This window comes from Ammodytes marinus, assembly GCF_949987685.1.
Source record: "Ammodytes marinus genome assembly, chromosome: 12".
In the NCBI taxonomy this organism is placed as follows: domain Eukaryota; kingdom Metazoa; phylum Chordata; class Actinopteri; order Uranoscopiformes; family Ammodytidae; genus Ammodytes; species Ammodytes marinus.
The window spans coordinates 30,054,995-30,074,818 of NC_137216.1; the positions used below are offsets into that span (position 1 = coordinate 30,054,995).

Consider the following 19,824-nt stretch of genomic DNA (forward strand, 5'->3'; position numbering starts at 1 on the left):
AAAAAACAGATGAAATGTTAGGAAGCACATTTTGATTAAATGGTCAAGGTAATTCAGAATAAACTACCTTAAATAATTTTAAGATGACTTAAACATTCTGTAATCATTCGTAGCAATTATATATAATATATGAAGATTAATACAGAATGATTTGTTGATGTGTTGTTAATTGTTTGATTTTAGTTACCTGTAATCTTTGTTCCGTTCGAGGCCTCCTGGGGGACACCAACTCCGTGTTCATTCTCTCCAATAACTCTGAAGTAATACATGGCTCCCTCCTGCAGATCTTCCAACTTGTAAGTCAAAGCGTGGCAGTTGCAGGTTGCAGTCACCCAGGCTTTCATACTGGCTTCACGTTTTTCAACATGGTAGGCCTTAACTTGATCACCGCCATCGTTCTCCGGACCTTCCCAAGTGAGGGTGGCCGAATCGCGGGTCACTTCTGAAACCTTAACATTGATGGGCGGTCCAGGAGAGTCAAGCACCTTGACAACCACAGGCAATGTTGCTGTTCCCAATGGGGATTCAATAGTGACGGAATACTCTCCAGAGTCGTTTCTTGTTGACTTCTCAATTGTCAGTGAAGTGCGGGATTCTGTTGATTCAATGGTTCCTCTGACCTTGAGATCAACACCCTCCTTGGCCCATTCCACTGATGGTGTAGGGTTGCCCCTGAATGGCACTCTCAGAGTAAATGCTGTGCCATGCTTGACCATGAGTACTTTACGCATCTCAATGTCAACATCGAATGTTGGCTCTGCAGTTCTGTCCATGGCCGCAGCTTCATCAGAACATTGGCTACGCGCACCGCTGCCAACTTTGTTTATTGCCTTCACACAGAATTCATATACTGCATCTTTCTTCAGTGCAGAGATTGTGAACTCCAAGCTCTTGGTGAGTGGGATAGCCTCCACCCATCTAGCCAGTTCTTCAGGAGATTCCTCCTCCTCTTCCTCATCCTCGTAATATTCTTCTTCTTCTTCCTCCTCATCTTCTACCACTGGTTTGGGGATGTGGTCCCTGTATTCTACACTGTATCCAAGGATGACAGAACCGCCATCATCTGTTGGTGGTTTCCAGACAATGGACACAGTGTCTGGGGTGGAGTTAACAATCTTCGGCTTGGTTGGGCGAGAAGGAACGACCAGAGGATCCAATGCTCTGAATGTTGCAGAATGTTCACTTGGAGGACTCAGACCAGCTTCGTTTTCAGCCAAGACTCTGAAGTCATACTCACAGCTCTTGCGCAGTTTGGTTGCTACTGTGGTACATTCAACAACCAGATCTTTGTTCGCACGGACCCAGCGCATACCCGTCTTCTCACGGCGCTCAATCACGTATCCCTTGATGGGACTGCCACCATCACTGGCTGGCTTGCACCAGGTGAGGGTCATTGTATCACCAGTTATGTTAGTGACATCAACACCAGTTGGAGCAGTGGCAAACGTAAATGGATCCATAATCTTTACAGCATCACACACCAGAGGTTCACCAACTCCAAACTTGTTGACAGCCAAAACCCTGAAGACATATTCATTGCCCTTGAGCAGTCCTGTGATCCTGTGATAATTGCTGGTGACATCTCCCTTCACCAGAGACCAGGCCAAACGGCTGGTCTCACGCTTCTCAACCATGTAATGTGTGATGTCAGCGCCTCCGGCCTCCTGAGGTGGACCCCATGAGAGAGTGCACCTGTCTGCTGTTAGACCGGTTATTTGCAGAGGTCCGGCTGAGGGTCCTGGCTTGTCTTGAATCACACATTTTATTGGCATGGTAACTGTTCCTCCGATATTCTGTAGAGTCAGGGTATACTGTCCAGAATCTGTTCTGACACAATCCTTTATAGTTATAGAAGTGCTGGTATCAGTTGAGACAATCTGGATTCTGGCTCTACGCGGAATCTCACTGCCATCCTTGGTCCAGGATACGACAGGTGCAGGATGTCCAGCAACATCAGCATTGATCTTCATTGTTTCTCCTGCTTTCACAAGCAGTGCTTCTCTGTACTTGACATCTATCATGATGCGTGGTGGCTCCACATCATCATTGGCAGTGATGGGGCCAGTGTTGTAAGAAGGATGACTGAACAATCCAGCTGCATTCTTAGCAATGACACGGAAATCGTACTGGCTGTTCTCTGTAAGGCCTGTCACATCATAGTAGGTCTCAGGCACATTGGTGAAGTTGCACCTTGTCCAGCGTCCTTCTGGAAGGTCCCTGCGTTCAATGACGTAGCCAGAAACCTTTGCTCCACCATCATACTCTGGTTTATCCCAAGACAAGGAGACAGATGTTCGGGTAATATTAGTAACCTCAGGTGTGCCTGGAGGATCGCATGGATCTCTGGCTGCTACACCTTCACAAGCCTTGCTGCATTTACCAATACCAGCAATATTTTCAGCAAAGACGTGGTATTCATACACCATGCCCTCTTCAACTCCATTGACTTTGTATTCTGTATCTTTGATCATTCCTCTGTTCATCTTTGTCCAAAGAATGCTAGTACGTTCCTTCCTCTCCAGATGGTAGCCCAGAACTGGACTGCCACCGTCAGCGACTGGCTCATTCCAAGTCACCAACATGTAAGACTTGGTGGCCAACTTCACAATAGGCGTGGAAGGAGGTCCAGGTTGTTTGAAGCTGTACTGAGCAGTGATTCCAGGTGTATCCAGGTAAACACTCTTTCCGTAACGGTTGACTGCATAGATGCGGAACTGGTACTCTGCTCCGTGTGTGAGGCGGCCGGCCTTGAAAGCTGTTCTAGCAACGTTACCTCCGATCATCTGCCATTCTTGTGAGTTTGTGTCTCTCTTCTCCACAATATAGTTACTAATTGAGCAGCCTCCATCATATTCTGGTGGAGACCAGGAAAGTGAGATGCTATCTGAGGTTACATTATCAACCTTAGCGTCTTTAGGTCTGCCTGGTTTATCGAGGACGACAACTCCGATATCTGCTGTGGCAGTTCCGGCTGTGTTAGCCAGTGTGATCTCAAACCTGCCAACATGTTCTCTGCTAGCCTCTTTAATGATGAGTTTGGATGAGGTCAATGTGTTTAAGAGGGTAACTGAGGATGTTTGCTTCACAGGAAGGTTATCCTTCTTCCAGGCTACAACAGGCTTTGGCCTGCCTCTAACTGGCACCTCAATAGTGAGGTCACCGCCAGCCTTCACACTGTATGTGTTAAACAGCAAGTTGATAGATGGCTCAATGTCAACATCCTTTGCAACCACAGGCAGACCAAGATCCTTTGGCTCACTCTTTCCCTTCTCGTTGATTGCAACAACTCTGAATAGATAGGCTTCACCAGGATTCAGATTAGGAATAGTTGCTTCGGGCACCTTAACTGTGCAGGCTGTTCCCCATTTGTCTCCTTTCTTAGGCATGAATTCTACATTGTAACACATTACTTTGCTTCCTCCATCATGAGCAGGTTTTTCCCATGCCAGTGACACACTGGTCTTTGTACAATCCACAACGACAACCTTGTTTGGTGGCAGAGGAACCTCAGAAATCTTGACTTCTTTGGTTTGAACCATCAGTCCTTGGCCAAATTCATTAACAGCACAGACTCTGAAGTAGAACATGCCACCTTCTGGCAGCTCTTCAATCTTGAATGAGTTGACCAGGCAGTTGCTGGTAACGGTGGTAAAGGCCTTTCTGACTGACTCTCTCTTCTCTACAATGTAGTTCGTAATTTTAGAACCACCATCAGTAAGTGGAGTTTCCCAGGCAAGAGTCACTGAATCCTTCTTGAGTTCCTGCACAGCAAACTTTTGTGGTGCACTTGGTGTATCCAAAATTCTAACAGCAACGATAGCAGATTTTGTACCACTGTCGTTCTCCAGAGTGAGTGAGTATTTGCCACTGTCAAAGCGGTTGACATTGTCAATGACAAGCATGGTGTATGAACTGGTGGTGTCGATTGTAGCACGCTCTGTAAGAGTACCCTCAACCTTTTCCCATGTCACGGCAGGTGCAGGCCTTCCTCTGATTGTTACAAACAGACGCAGACTTCCACCAGCACGGACAGACACAACCTTTCGGAGATCAGCATCGAGCTCCATTTCCGGGGCTTCAATCCTGTCAGAAGTAACCACAGTGCCACCAACATTAGCAGCCTCTCCCACTCCCTCAGAGTTCATGGCACAGACACGGAACTGGTACTCTACGCCATCCTTTAGGTCTGCGATGGTAAATTTAGTGGCTTGAATGCCAGCAGCTGGAGTGCTCATGGTCCATTCTTTTTCAACTGGTGCGTCTATTGCAGGTGCTACTTCTGCCTCTTCATCCTCTTCAGGCATTGCTGTATACTCCCTCATTTCAACGATGTAGCCCTTAACATAGGCACCACCGTCAAAGTCAGGTTTGCCCCAGACCAGAGACACAGTGGACTTTGTGTAGTCTGCGACCTTAGGATGGTGTGGGGGTCCAGGTGGTGTTGTTGCATCACATGCTCTCTGCATCATAGACAGTTCACTGAGGTCTCCCATTCCAGTCTCATTCTCAGCAGCAACGCGGAACTCATAGAAGTGGTCTGTCATCAGACCTGTGACCTTGAAGCTTGTTTCAGTCAGGTTTTGTCTGTTGCACTTTGTCCACCTTATACTATCTTTGTCACGTTTTTCAAGGTGGTATCCTGAAATGTCCTGTCCACCAGTTTGTTCTGGAGCAGCCCATGACAGAATCATGGAGTCCTTTGTTATCTGACTTACTTCTGGAGTTCCGGGTGCAGTGGGTGTCTTGAATGGATTGCATGCAATGATGGGTTCACTCTCTAGAGCATCTCCAACACCATATTTGTTGACTGCCTTGACTCTGAAGAGGTATTCATTTCCCGGGAGCAAATTCATGAGTTTATAGAATAGACCCTTGATATTTGGTGCGGCCACTGTCCAGGACAACCTGCTAGTCTCTCTCTTCTCCAGGAAATAGTGAGTGATATTTGCCCCGCCATTCAGAGTGGGCTCAGCCCAGGAAAGGGTGCACCTGTCAGACATGACTCCGGTCACCTTCATTGGTCCGGTTGGTGCACCTGGTTTATCAAGGACTTTGACCGTGATGGGGAAGGTTTTTGTACCACCCGGATTTTTGAGGACGAGGTCGTAGTTGCCACTGTCGAGCTTGGTCACATCCTTAATGGTCATGGCTGCACGTTTCAGTGTAGTTTTCACTTCAAAGCGCAGGGCTCTGATCATTTCTTTGCCCTCTTTCATCCAGACAACATCAGGAATTGGCTTTCCATGGATGTCTGCATCGAGAAGCAGATGTTCTCCAGCATTGACAACAATGGCATCCTTGTATTTGGGGTCCATTGAGGCTGTTGGGGCTTCAATATGATCAGTGGCAGTGATAGGTCCAGAGCTCCAAGATGGCATGCTGAATACTCCAGCTGCATTCCTTGCAATAACTCTGAATTCATATTGCTCATTCTCTATCAGACCAGTGAAGGTATACTCCGTCTCAACTATATTTGTGAAGTTATCTCGTACCCAGCGTGCTTCAGGGGCTGCAAGGTCTTTCCTTTCCACAATATATCCATTCACTTTGCTGCCACCATCATACTCAGGCTTGGTCCAACAAATCTTGATGATGGTCTTAGAAATAAAGGTAGCTTCAGGAGCACCAGGAGGATCACAAGGGTCACGAGCAACATAGGACTCAGACACCTTACTGCATCTGCCAATGGCAACAATATTTTCAGCATAGACTCTGAATTCATATCCAATGTTCTCCTCAAGATTGCTGATCTTGAACTTTGTATCAGTGACGAGAGTCTTGTTCAGCTTGTTCCACATGATGCTGTTTCTCTCCTTACTTTCCAGATGGTATCCAAGAACTGCACTTCCACCATCATTGACTGGCTCATTCCATTCAACAATCATCATTTCCTTTGTTGCATATTTGACAAATGGTGTTCCTGGAGGCCCTGGTGGTTTGAATGGATAATTCACAACAATGGCCTTGGATTCCAGAGGCGCACCCTTTCCATATCTGTTTTCAGCGATTATTCTGAACGCGTATTCTGAACCAGTTTTAAGGTTTGTGATCTTCAAAGCTGTTCTTGCAAGCTGTGTGGTGACTGCCTCCCATGTTGTTGTTGAGGCGTCTCTCTTCTCCACTACATAGCTCTTTACCTGGCATCCACCCGTGTATTTTGGGGGCTCCCAGGCAAGATGGACAAAGGTGTTGCTCACTTCGACAACCTTGATTGGACCTGTTGGTTGACCAGGCTTGTCAAGGATAATGATGCCCACGTCTTCAGTCACTGTTCCGGCAGAATTGGTTGCTGTCATGGTATATTTGCCAAGGTCCTCTTTGGATGCCTCTGTTATTTTAAGTCCAGTTGTGGTTGGAGTGTTTATCACATTGACCCTAGATGTCACCCTCAAAGTCTGACCATCCTGGGTCCAGGTGACCCTAGGTTTGGGCCTGCCCAGCACGGGGAACTCCAAAGTCAGATCTTTTCCAGCTAATACGCTGTACGTTTTGAATTGCATCTTAATGCTTGGTTCAATAGTCATATCACTGGCAATAACTGATGCAGGAAGTGCCTTTGGCTCACTCTTTCCCTTCTCGTTGTGAGCAACGATGCGGAATTGGTATTCCATTCCATTTGTAAGGCCTGTGACAGTGCCTTCGCAGGTTTTCGTATTTGTTGCAACTCCCCACTTTTCTGTACCCTTAGGCAGCATCTCAATTAGGTAACCAGCGATTCTACTGCCTCCATCATGCTCAGGTTTCTCCCAAGCCAATGTTGCACTGACTTTGGTGACATCAGTAAGGAAGACATTTCCAACAGGCATTGGTACCTCGGAGGCCTTGGAAGCTGTCTTTGTTTCAACAGACTGGCCAATTCCATAATCGTTCTCGGCCATGACTCTGAAGTAGTACAAAGCACCTTCAACTAAGTTCTCAACTTTGAATGTTGTCTTATTGCATTTTGTAGACACGTTTGCATATGCCTTTCTGGTTGATTCACGTTTGTCAATTACATAGTTCTTGACTTTGGAACCTCCATCGATCAATGGAGCATCCCATGCAAGAGTGATAGAGTCCTTTTTGATTTCTTTGATCACAAGTTTCTGTGGGGCCCCAGGTGTATCCAGGACTTTAACAGCAACATACTCAGACACAGTGCCACTGCTGTTTGTCAGGGTCAGAGTGTATTTTCCTGAGTCGCTCCTGTCACACGAGTCAATGGAGAGCTGTGAGAAGTTGACATCTTTCTCAACCGTGGGCTTTTCAGGCAGATCTTCCTCATCCTTAGTCCACTTAATCTCAGGTGTTGGCCTGCCCTTGAATGGAATATAGATTCTGACAGATCCACCAGATTTCAAACTGATGCCCTTCCTTAACTCAGAGTCCAGATGGATCTCTGGTGGTTCCACCCTTTCTTCTGGCTTAGCTGTTCCAGAGAGAGCTGCTGGCTCACCAACACCCAATTTGTTCAGAGCGCACACCTGGATCTTGTACTCCAGACCCTCAGTAAGTTTGGTAATTTCATATTTGTTGACACGTAGCCCAGTTGGGGGTGTAACCATGGTCCATTCCTCCTCCTCGGCCTTGCAGACTTCAACAATGTATCCTTGAATGGCGGTGCCACCATCAGACAGAGGCTTACCCCATGAAACTGTGATGGAACTCTTTGTGGAATCAATCACATTAACATATGCTGGGGAACCAGGTTTGTATTTGGGATCACAGGCTTTGAAGAATGAACTTGCAAGACTTGGCTCTCCCGCTCCAACTATATTCTCAGCAGAAACTCTGAACTCATATTCATGGTCGGTGGATAGGCCTGTAGCTCTAAAGGAGAGGTCGGTGACCTTCTGCCTGTTGCACCTGGTCCATTTGATTCCATTTCTATCCTTCTTTTCAATGATGTAAGTGGTTATATCACTGCCACCATCGCTCTCAGGGGCAGACCAAGTGATGGTCATGCCATCCTTGGCAATGTTGGATATGTCCTCAATGTGAGGTGAACCAGGAGCAATAAATGGTGTCTTCATAATTATCCCAGCAGAATCCAGTGAGTCACTGACACCGTAGCTGTTAACTGCCATGACACGGAACATATACTCATTGCCTTCCAGTAAATTGGTGACTTTGTAGCATGTGGAGGTACAACTGCTAGAAACAACAGTCCAAGCCAAACGGCTTGTTTCTCTCCTCTCGATGACATAGTGTTTAATAGCACTACCTCCATCATGTAGAGGGGCCTGCCATACCAATGAGCATCTATCTTCAGCGACTCCAGCAACATGGAGGGGTCCTCCACATGGACTAGGCCTGTCCAGGACCACAACCTTGAATGGAATTGTTTCAGCGCCGGCCACATTTGTCAGCTGAAGTGAGTACGTTCCACCATCATCTCTAACGCAGTCCTTAATGATAATCATTGCATGTGTTTCTGTGTTTTTGATCTCTAATCTTCGTGTATTTATAACTGGTTTATCATCCCTGAGCCACTGGATTGTGGGCAATGGAATGCCATAGACATCAGCATCGAGCTTCAATGTCTCTCTTGCATTGATGGTAATGGTCTTGGTGAATGCGGGGTCAATTGAGAATTTGGGTGCCTCCACGTTATCACTTGCAATGATTGGTCCAGTGTTGTAGGATGGCTTACTGATGGTGCCAACAGCGTTTTTAGCAATGACTCTAAAGTCATACTGTGCATTTTCAGTCAGACCAGTGACAGTGAACTTGGTCTCAATGACATTTGTAAAGTTTGCCCTTACCCACCTGCCCTCTGGCAGATCCCGCTTCTCTACAGTATAGCCTGTTATATTACTGCCACCGTCATACTCTGGTTTAGTCCACTGAATGACTATGGTATCTTTGGTGACATGGATGGCCTCTGGTGTTCCAGGAGAATCACATGGGTCACGGGCAGAGCAGCCCTCTGAAATCTTACTGCACCTTCCAATGCCAACAATATTTTCTGCATAAACTCTATATTCATACTCAACACCTTCCTCCAAGGGGTGACTCTTGAAACTAGGCTCGTGAATAAGAGTCTTGCTGATCTTCACCCAGAGAATACTATTCCTCTCTTTCCTTTCAAGGTGGTAGCCAAGAACAGGGCTGCCGCCATCGGAGACAGGCTCATGCCACTCAACACACTGGTGATCCCTAGATAGAGAAGAGATGAAAGGAGTGCCTGGTGGGCCTGGCGCTCTGTATGGGTATTGAGCGACCACAGCAGATGAATCCAGACCATGACTCTTGCCGTAGCGGTTTTGAGCAATGATCCTGAACTGGTACTCAGCTCCAGTCTTTAGTCTAACCACTTTCATGGTTGTCCTGCAATAGTTGTTGGTGACATTTTCCCATGTGGCTGATGTAGTATCTCTCTTCTGAACAATGTAGTTTGTTATCTGGCCTCCACCATTGTATTTTGGTGGGTCCCATGAAATAGTGACACTCTGTGTTGTGATTTCATCAAATCTCACAGGGCCAGATGGAGGGCCAGGCCTTTCAAGTACAATGACCTCAACTGTTGCGTCCTTTGTTCCAGATGAGTTAGAAGCACTCACAGTGTACATGCCACTATCATCCCCTGAAGCTTCCTTAATGCTCAGTGTTGTATGTGTCAATGTGTTGATAATGTTGACACGGGTAGTGAACTTCATAGGAGCTCCATCTTTAGTCCATGTGATTGTTGGTTTAGGACGTCCAAAGACGGGAATGTCAATGTTCATGTCTTTGCCTACATGGATACTGTAGTTGCTAAATGCTGGCCGAAGATCTGGTTCAATGACCAAGTCTTTGGTCATTACTGGACCAGAAAGGACTTTGGGGTCACTCTTTCCCTTATCATTGAGTGCTGTAATTTTGAACAGATACTCCTCTCCTGGGTTTAGATTGGTGACAGTAGCTTCCATTGTCTTAAATGTGTTAACAGCATTCCACTTATCCGCGCCCTTAAGCTGCACCTCAAGCAGGTACTGGATGACTCTGCTACCACCATCATACTCAGGCTTCTCCCAGGCCAAAGAGATGGTTTTCTTGGTTTGGTCAGTAACGATCAGGTTCTTTGGAGCCTGGGGCACCTCTGAGACCTTGAGAGGGTCGACGGTCACAGCAGGGAGGCCAATACCATGCCCATTCTCTGCAAGGACTCTGAAGTAGTAACTGTTTCCTTCCTGAAGCGGCTCAATCTTCCATGAAAGAGAATGACAATTTGTCACAACAGCTGCATACGTTTTGCGTGTGCTTTCTCTTTTTTCAACGACAAAGTTCCTGATCTTGGACCCGCCATCCAACAGAGGTGGTTCCCATTCCAGTGTCACTGACTGGTTTGTAATTTCTTTGACTTTCAGGTTAACAGGAGCACTAGGTGTATCAAGAACACGGACAACAACAAATGCAGATCTGGTTCCACTAGCGTTCTCTACAGTGATAGTGTATTTTCCACTGTCACTTCTGTTCATCTTGTCAAGGACAAGGGATGTGTAACTACTGGTCACCTCAATTTGAGCATTCTCTCTAAGTGGAGCTTCATCTTTGTCCCATGTGACAGTGGGAGTAGGCCTTCCTCTGATGGGAATGAACAGTCTAAGGGAAGCTCCAGCTTTGATTGTCACAATCTTTCTCAGTTCTGCGTCGATGTCAAGGTCTGGCTCTTCTGCCCTGTCCTTGGCAACGACAGCACCTGAGACATCAGCATGCTCACCAACTCCAACTTTGTTGATAGCAACTATTCTAAACTTGTATGCCTGGTTTTCCTTCAGGTTTGCAACTTCAAACTTGGTCTTTTTGATAGCTGGAGGTGGTGTGCAAATGGTCCATTCCTCTGCAGGGGCAGCTGGGGCAGCTTCTTCTGCAGCAGGGGCCTCAGCTGGTACTTCTGTCTCTGTGGTAGTGCAGCTCTCAACAATGTATCCCTGAATCTCACAGCCTCCATCACAGATGGGCTTGCTCCATGACAGGAATACGGATGTTTTAGTCGTGTCAGTTACTTTGGGGTTTTGTGGTGGACCAGGGGCGAAAATGGGATCAAGTGCTTTGTTTAATACAGTTGGGGAGCTTGGCTCACCAACACCAACAGCATTCTCAGCTGCAACTCTGAATTCATAACTATGGCTTTCCATTAATCCAGTGACCTTGAAAGTCAAGTCAGTGACTCTTTTCCTGTTGCATCTGGTCCATCTCACACCTTCTTTGTCATGTTTCTCAATTACGTACCCAGTGAGAGGACTGCCTCCATCTTCAGAAGGAGCCTCCCAGGTGAGCACCATTGAATCTTTTTTAATATCTGAAACTTCCAAGCCCTTGGGTGTTCCAGGGGGAAGATATGGATCCTTGATTAGGACAGGAGCTGACTCAAGTGCTGCACCGACTCCATAGTGGTTAACAGCACGGACTCTGAAGATGTACTCATTTCCTTCAAGTAGATTAGTAACCTTTAAGAAAGTGTTTTCGATCTTTTGATCGATAACAGTCCATACTAGCCTGCTGGTCTCTCTCCTCTCCACAGTGTAGTGAGTTATCGTGCTGCCACCATTTTGTAGTGGTTCTTTCCATGAAAGACAGCATCGGTCTGTGTTTATACCTGTTACAGCAACAGGTCCCTGTGGTTCTCCTGGTTTATCAAGAACAACCACATTGATCTCTACAACCTTTTCTCCTCCTGGATTTTTCAACAGCAGGATGTATTGGCCTCCATCGGAAATTTTAGCTTCCTTGACAGCTATGAACGCTTTGGTAGGGGTGTTCTTAATCTCCCTATGAATGGTGTTGCCCAATTCCTGCTCTCCCTTCATCCAGTGAATAGAGGGCAATGGTTTGCCACGAACATCTGCATCAATCTTGAAGTTGTCTCCAGCATTAACGACAATGGTCTTTGTGTACTCTGGATCAATGCTCAAAGCTGGTGGTTCAATCTCATCTGTGGCAGTGATTGGGCCAGTGCTGTAAGAGGGGAGACTGAACACACCAGCAGCATTTCTGGCAATGACACGGAACTCGTACTGGTTATCCTCCACGAGTCCAGTTGCAACATATTCTGTCTCAACAACGTTAGTGAAGTTAGCCTTCAGCCAACGACCTTCAGGAAGCTCCTTCTTTTCCACAATGTAGCCTGTAACACTTGCACCACCATCATACTCAGGCTTGGTCCAGGCAATGGTCACAGAATCCTTAGCGATCCTTGTTGCCTCTGGGGTGCCAGGAGGATCACATGGATCTCTGGCAATAGTTCCCTCAGACACTTTGCTCACTTTGCCTATTCCGACAATGTTTTCAGCACAAACTCTGTATTCATACTCCATTCCTGGTTCCAGACCGGAAGTCTTGTAGATTTGGTCGGTAATAAGTGATTTGTTCAGTTTCACCCACATGATACTCCTCCTCTCTTTACGTTCAAGATGGTAGCCCAAGACAGTGCTTCCACCATCAACCACAGGTTCATTCCAAGCAACTGTCATGCTGTCTTTGGTGCAGGCTGCAATTGATGGTGTTCCTGGGGGTCCTGGCAGCTTGTATGGGTATTGAGCAACAATGCACTCTGATTGAAGAGCTTGGCCTTTTCCGTATCTGTTTTCTGCTGTGATTCTAAACTGATACTCAGAGCCAGTCTTCAGCCTGCCTGCCTTGAATTGGGTCCTTGCAAGGTTAGGAGCGGCAACCACCCAGACATTTGTGGATGTGTCTCTCTTTTCCACTACGTAGTGTTTGATGGTGCAACCACCATAATATTCGGGTGGGTTCCAGGAGATTGTTATGCTTTCAGATGTGACCGCCTCCACCTTGACTGGACCGACTGGCTGGCCGGGTTTGTCAAGAACAACGACACCAATGTCTAATGTTGTCTCTCCTGCTGTGTTGCTAAGAGTAATATTGTACTTTCCAACATCATCTCTAGTAGCCTCCTTTATCTTGAGGCTCAGCAATGTTTCTGTTCCACTAAAGTTCACTCTGGTCGTTCTCTTCATGGGATAACCATCTTTTTTCCAGGAAACAGCTGCTTTGGGACGTGCAACATATGGAACCTCCACTGTCAGGTCTTCTCCTGCCAATACACTGAATGTGTTGAACAGCATTTTGGCAACAGGTGCAATCACAAGGTCCTTTACGATTACAGGGACACCGATTTGACGTGGGTCACTTGTTCCCTTTTCATTTCTTGCTGCAACACGGAACATATATTCTTCCCCTGCATTGAGTCCAGAAATGGTAGCTTCTGTTTCCTTTACAATCACAGACTGGGTCCACTTATCGGCACCCTTAGGCTGAATCTCAACAATGTAACAGCCCACTCTGCTGCCACCATCATGCGCTGGCTTCTCCCAGGTGAGGGTGACACTGCTCTTGGTAACATCTTTAAGAGTGACCTTTCCAGGTGGCTGTGGTTTTTCAGACACTTTAATTGATTCACCAGACTCAATGGGCAGGCCAATGCCATATTCATTCTCAGCCAAAACTCTGAAGTAATAGTTGCATCCTTCCAGGAGCTGTGGAACTGTGAACGTTGTGCTATGGCACATGGCACTGACTGTGGCATATGCTTTCCTTGTGGACTCACGTTTTTCAACAACATAGTTCTTAATCTTAACTCCTCCATCATTGACTGGTGGTTCCCAAGTCAGAGTGACCGCCTCATTTGTTACAGTGGTGATCTTCAAATTCTGTGGAGCGCTTGGTGTATCAAGAACCTTGACTTGCACTGAAACTGTCTTGGAGCCAGAGCTGTTTTCAACTGTAAGATTATACTTTCCAGAGTCAAATCTGTTGACGTTTTCAATCACAAGGTGTGTGTATGATGTAGTGGTGTCAATGGTTGCCCTCTCAACAGGCTCATCATCTCCCTTGGTCCATTTACACTCTGGAACTGGTCTGCCTCTAATAGGTACAAACAATCTCAGTGAGCAGCAAGCTCTAAGACTGACAACCTTGCGAAGCTCAGCATCCAAATCAAGCTCAGGTGGGAGGAGCCTGTCTTCTGCTTTGGCATTGCCAGGTACAGATGCCGGATCTCCAACTCCCTCACTGTTGACAGCAGAGATGCTAACCTTGTACTCCTGGTTCTCCTTCAGGTTAATAATGCTGAATGAAGTGGCGAGGAGTCCTTCTTTGGGTGTCACAATAGTCCATTCCTCATCTTCCTCCTTTGCACATGGGATGCAGGTTTCCACAATGTAGCCAGTGATGTCAGAGCCACCGTCATATACAGGTTTGTTCCAGGCGACAGTAATTGAGGACTTGGTTGTGTCCAAGATTCTGGCGTTGCATGGTTCCCCTGGTCTGTCAATTGCATCAGTGGCCTTGTAGAATGGACTTGCGGCACTTGGTGGACTCACTCCAGCAGCATTCTCAGCAGTTACTCTGAATTTATATTCGTGTCCACAAACAAGGCCTGTTGCCTTAAATTGCAGATCTGTGACCTTCCTCTTGTTGCATTTGACCCACCGGAGGCCAATACTATCTTTTCTTTCAATATTGTAGGTGGTGATGGGAGTTCCACCATCACTCTTTGGTGCTTGCCACATAACAAACATTGAATCCCTAGTGACAGCAGTCACCTCTGGATTCTCTGGAGCATCTGAGATCACATATGGATTGTCTGCAATTGTGGGTTCTGATTCAAGGGTCTCACCAACTCCATATTTGTTTACTGCCATAACTCTGAAGATGTATTCATTTCCTTTGAGCAGTTTGGTCACCTTGTGTTCTGTTTCTTGCAGGTCTGAAACCACATTGGTCCATGCTAGTCTACTTGACTCGCGCTTCTCAACCACGTATCCGTCAATCTTGGCACCGCCATCATCTTCAGGTCGAGCCCAGGTGATGACACAGTTTTCAGCTGTGACAGCAGACACAATAAGAGGTCCAGTTGGTGGTCCAGGTCTGTCAAGCACTTTCACATTAAAGATGTGTTTAGCAAATCCACCAACATTAGTGGCAGTCAGAACAAATTCTCCTCCATCTGTTCTGATGGAATCCTTGTTGGTCAGAATGGTGGACAGTTCATTGAACTTAACCTCCAGTTTCATTGTGTTTTCAACCTCCTTTCCATTCTTGGTCCAAACCATTGATGGGGTTGGTTGACCAGCAATGTCAGCATCAAGTTTGAACGACTCGCCTGCCTTCAGTTTAAGAACATCCCTAAAGATGGCATCAACCATAATGCGTGGCTCAATAATGTCATCTTTGCATGTGATGGGGTCTGAGGGATCAGAAGGCACACTAACCGCACCGGCTGAGTTTCTGGCTACGACACGGAACTCATACGAGGCATCTTGAGTCAGTCCACTGACAGTGAATGTCGTCTCAACGATGTTGGTGAAGTTTGCTCTCATCCAGCGACCAGTAGGCGGTTCCCTCTTCTCCACTGTGTAACCAGTGATTTTGAAGCCACCATCATACTCCGGCTTTTCCCACTGAATAGTGATAACATTCTTGTTGACAAAGATTGGCATTGGCTCACCTGGTGGGTCCACTGGGTCCAAGGCCAGAATGGCTTCTGAGGCCTTGCTAGGTTTACCAATTCCGGCCATGTTTTCAGCCATGACACGGAACTCATAGGCATTTCCAGCTTCAAGATTAGAGGACTTGAAAATGTTTCCTTTCACAAGACTCTTGCTGATCTGTGTCCACATAATGCTGCTTCTTTCTTTCCTCTCAACGTGATAACCAATGACTTCATTTCCACCATCATTCACAGGCTCATTCCAGCCAACTGTGATTGAGTCTTTGGTAAATGCAGCAACGCCAGGAGTGCCAGGAGGTCCAGGGACTTTGAATGGATATGCAGCCACCACTGATGCTGATGTAATGGGTGGTCCAACACCATATCTGTTCTTAGCCCTTACTCTGAACTGGTATTCTGATCCAGTGGTTAGACGAATGGCTTTGAACATTGTACGGATGATAGTGGCAGACAGCTCAGTCCAGGTTTGGGTAGTGGTGTCTCTGATCTCAATCGAGTAATTAGTGATTGGAACACCGCCGTCATTTTCAGGAGTGTCCCATGCAAATACGCAATAGGTACGAGCTATCTCGACAATCTTAATCGGTCCCTTGGGTGGCCCAGGTACATCATGTACTTTGACGATGATGTTGTCCGTCACAGACCCAACAATGTTCTTTCCTGTCATGACGTATACACCACTATCACCCCTAGTGCATTCACTGATGCTAAGGATAACAGTAGCAGCTGTAGTTTCCACAATTGTTTTCTGCGTGAGCTTCAAGGCAGCACCATCCTTTTGCCAAGAGATAGTTGGTCTAGGACGTCCCATAACTGGAATTTCCACCTTGATGTCATCTCCTGCCTTGGCGATAATAGTCTTCTGACATACACCACGGAGGTCAAACTCAGGCAGAGATGTAGAATCCCTGACAACAATGTGTTTGCTATTACGTGGATTGCTTCTACCTGAGTGGTTGACAGCCATTACACGGAAGATGTACTCCTCCATCTCATTTAGATTCTTCACTGTGAAATCCATGTTCTTGACTGTTGTAACATGGGCCCACTGATCAGTTCCCTTCTTCTGAGCTTCAAGGACATATCCCGTAACTCGGCTTCCACCATCAAACTTGGGTTTGGTCCAAGCCAGGCTTACAGAGCTCTTGGTGACATCAGTAGGAATAATACTCTCTGGAGGAGTTGGTGCTTGGGAAGCACGGATTAGATCAGTGTTTTCCACAGGCTCACCGATTCCATACTCATTTTCTGCAGACACTCGGAAGTAGTACTCGCATCCTTCCCCGAGATCACCAATCCTGACAGAAGTGGTTGGGCACTTTGTAACAGCGGTAGCAAAAGCTTTGCGTGTTGATTCTCTCTTCTGAATGATGTAGTTTGTGATTTTGGCTCCACCATCGATGAGAGGCATCTCCCACTGAAGAGTAATGCTATCCTTGTCAATCTTAATTGGTTTCAGGTTAATTGGAGGTCCGGGTGAATCCAGAACTCTCACATGGATATCAGCACTCTTCTTTCCAGATTCGTTTTCAAGGGTAAGCTCGTATTTGCCTGCATCATTTCTTGTGCTCTCGGGGATGATCAGCATTGTGAATGACTCGGTGCTGTCAATGACGGCACGTGTGACCGGAGCGCCTTCTTTGGTCCAGGTAACAGTAGGTGAAGGTCGTCCCTTGATGGGTACAAAGAGGCGAATAGAGCAGCCAGCCCTGACAACGAGGGTTCTTCTCAACTCAACATCCAGCTCGAAAGCAGGCTCAGCTGCACGCTCCAGGATCTCAACCAGTTCCTGAGTTTCAGCAGGCTCACCGGCTCCCTTAGCATTCACAGCACTGATTCTGAAGTGGTATTTAGCACCAGTTTCCAGATTGGGAACAACAAACTCTGTGATCCTCAGTGGAGATGAAGGAGTGTCCTTGACCCATTCTTCTGCTCCATCTTTCTTGTGCTCAATCGTGTATCCAGTGACTTCAAGTCCGCCGTTATCAAGAGGTTTGCCCCAGTTCAGAGTGGCACAGGTCTTGGTTGTGTCTGTGACTCTTGGATTGACTGGAGGTCCAGGAACATCTGCCAGACATGAACAAGATTCAGGTTAGGGCGGCACGAAATCAGGAAAGTATGCGATTTGTGATAACATTGTTGAATATTGCGATAGCTTTCTTTAAAAACTGGGTGAAACAAATTATTTTTTTATACTTACAGGCAACAACTATTGTTCGGACAGGCATTGATGGGTCACTTGGCTCTCCCGGTCCGGCTTTGTTCTCAGCAATGACGCGGAACTCATACTCAATGTCTTGAGTGAGACCGGTGACTTCGTAGGTGAGCTCAGCAATGGATTTCTTGGATGCCCTGACCCATCTCATGCCCTTCTTCTCCTTCTTCTCAACACAGTAACCTGTGATGTCACTTCCTCCATCCTCAATTGGCCTCTTCCAGGACACAGTGGCCGAATGTCCATCGACCTTGTCAACATCTGGTCTAGATGGTGGACCAGGAGGACCTGCACACATGGATAGAAGAAACACATTCATGATTCATGAAATCGACATAGATTGTGTTCCTTCCATATCTATTTCATCTTTAAGGTTGAGTCACTGCAGGCAATCATTGGTCAATCTAGAGATATGTGTCCATGTTGATTCTATAACATGACTTCTTTCATACTAGCATAAATCAAAGGTCCAAATTTAGGTGTTTATTTGACCAAAGCCTGCAGTGTATCGACTTAAAAAAAAGCACAATTGTCAGATGTAGCATTAACTGCGGAATACAACAACTAACTTCACTTACCAAATCTATCGACCATCTTGCATGCCTCGGAGTGAGATGGTTCACTGGCACCGTACTGGTTGACAGCAGAGACTCTGAAGAAGTATTCGTTGCCCTGGATGAGCTTGTGAGCCACATAGTGACAATCGAGGACCTTCTTTTCCAGGATGGTCCAAAGTAGACGGCTGGTCTCTCTCTTCTCAATGGCATAATGCTTGATAGGAGAGCCTCCGTCTTCGGTGGGAGCTGTCCAGGTAAGGGTGACCTTTTCAGACGAGATGCCGCTGCATTCAATGGGTCCGGGAGTTCCGGGAACGTCCAGAACAGTGACCTTAACTGTTTCTTCTTTGACACCGAAGGGGTTGCTGGCAGTGATGATGTAATCTCCAGAATCCTTCCTACTGGCGTACTTGACGTTAAGAGTTGAAGAAGTTGCAGTGGTCTCGATGCTAACAAGATCGGATGGTTTGAAATACTTTCCACCCTTAGACCAGCATGAGGTTGGAGCAGGTTTGCCCAAAATGCTTGTGGCAGTGATGACAATGGTGTCTCCGGCTCGGACGGTCAGACCTTCCATCACGTGAGAGTCGATTATGATGGTTGGTGCAGCTGTTGGACAAAATAATAAGAAAAACTTAGATTATCACAAATTGGGGCAAAAATATCATTTTAAATATGCTAATAATTATAATAATAACACTTGCGAAAAGATTAAAGATGTAAAGAAAATCTAAGTAAAAACATCAATGCATTCATGAAAAAAACATCCTAATAACGAGGACAAAGTCTGTTAAAAAAATATACACAAAATCGAACTAACTCTACAAGACATTCATTAAAACACAAGTCGTTTATATCTCACCATATTCATCGGCGCAGAGAATGGTATCCGTTTGCTCGGACGGCGGGCTGATGGCGCCAGCGGCATTCTTTGCTCTGATCCTAAACTCATACTTGCAACCCTCCTGCAGATCCTTCACAGTGTAGGCAGGATCCACAACATTCACGGTGTTGGCCTTCACCCAGACCTATTATAGATAAATAAATCAGGGAGAAGAGGTGAGATTAAATACGTTTTCTTCTTCTCACCCCTTTTCGAACAGGTAAAGCAAGTGTTAGACAGTTTATTTTCATTTGTGGTTTTCATCGTGTGTAAATATTACTTTATTGTAACTGTCCACTTGTTTCTTGTCTTTTATTGTTTATTATTGCTTCTTTTAATTTTTTATTATTTACTTGTTCGAAATAAAAAAAATTTTAATTCAATTCAATTCAATTCAGACCTTAGAAGGCAGGTCGCGCTTCTCAACGATGTAGCCGGTCAATCTGTGGCCACCGTCGAACTGTGGCTCCGTCCACTGCAGGGTCACTGTGCTTCTGGAGATGCTGATCACGTCAGGTTTACCAGGGGTATCTGATAAGATTAGCATACAAACAATATTATTACACAGCACTGATAAAATAGACATGCACCTATCCAATTTTTTTTTTTAGTTCCGATATGATTCTGATATCTGGGTTTTGGAATATTTTCCGATACCGATACTGTTCAATAACATAATTGTTATACGCATACAAGGCAGCTTTAGTTCTATAGCACAATTCAGACACAAGAC

At 46.1% G+C, this 19,824-nt stretch overlaps 1 protein-coding gene across 1 annotated transcript in view; it reads right to left on the reverse strand.

Annotated features, from left to right (window-relative positions):
- The window catches only part of ttn.1 (titin, tandem duplicate 1), a gene marked incomplete at its 5' end in the record, with an annotated part of 234,322 nt that overhangs the window by 44,080 nt on the left and 170,418 nt on the right, over nucleotides 1-19,824 (reverse strand). The window contains 5 exons of the mRNA XM_080038532.1: nucleotides 188-17,503; nucleotides 17,637-17,939; nucleotides 18,230-18,817; nucleotides 19,071-19,236; nucleotides 19,492-19,622. Coding sequence (XP_079894658.1) covers nucleotides 188-17,503; nucleotides 17,637-17,939; nucleotides 18,230-18,817; nucleotides 19,071-19,236; nucleotides 19,492-19,622 — 18,504 coding nt within the window. The remainder of the gene's footprint in view (nucleotides 1-187; nucleotides 17,504-17,636; nucleotides 17,940-18,229; nucleotides 18,818-19,070; nucleotides 19,237-19,491; nucleotides 19,623-19,824) is intronic.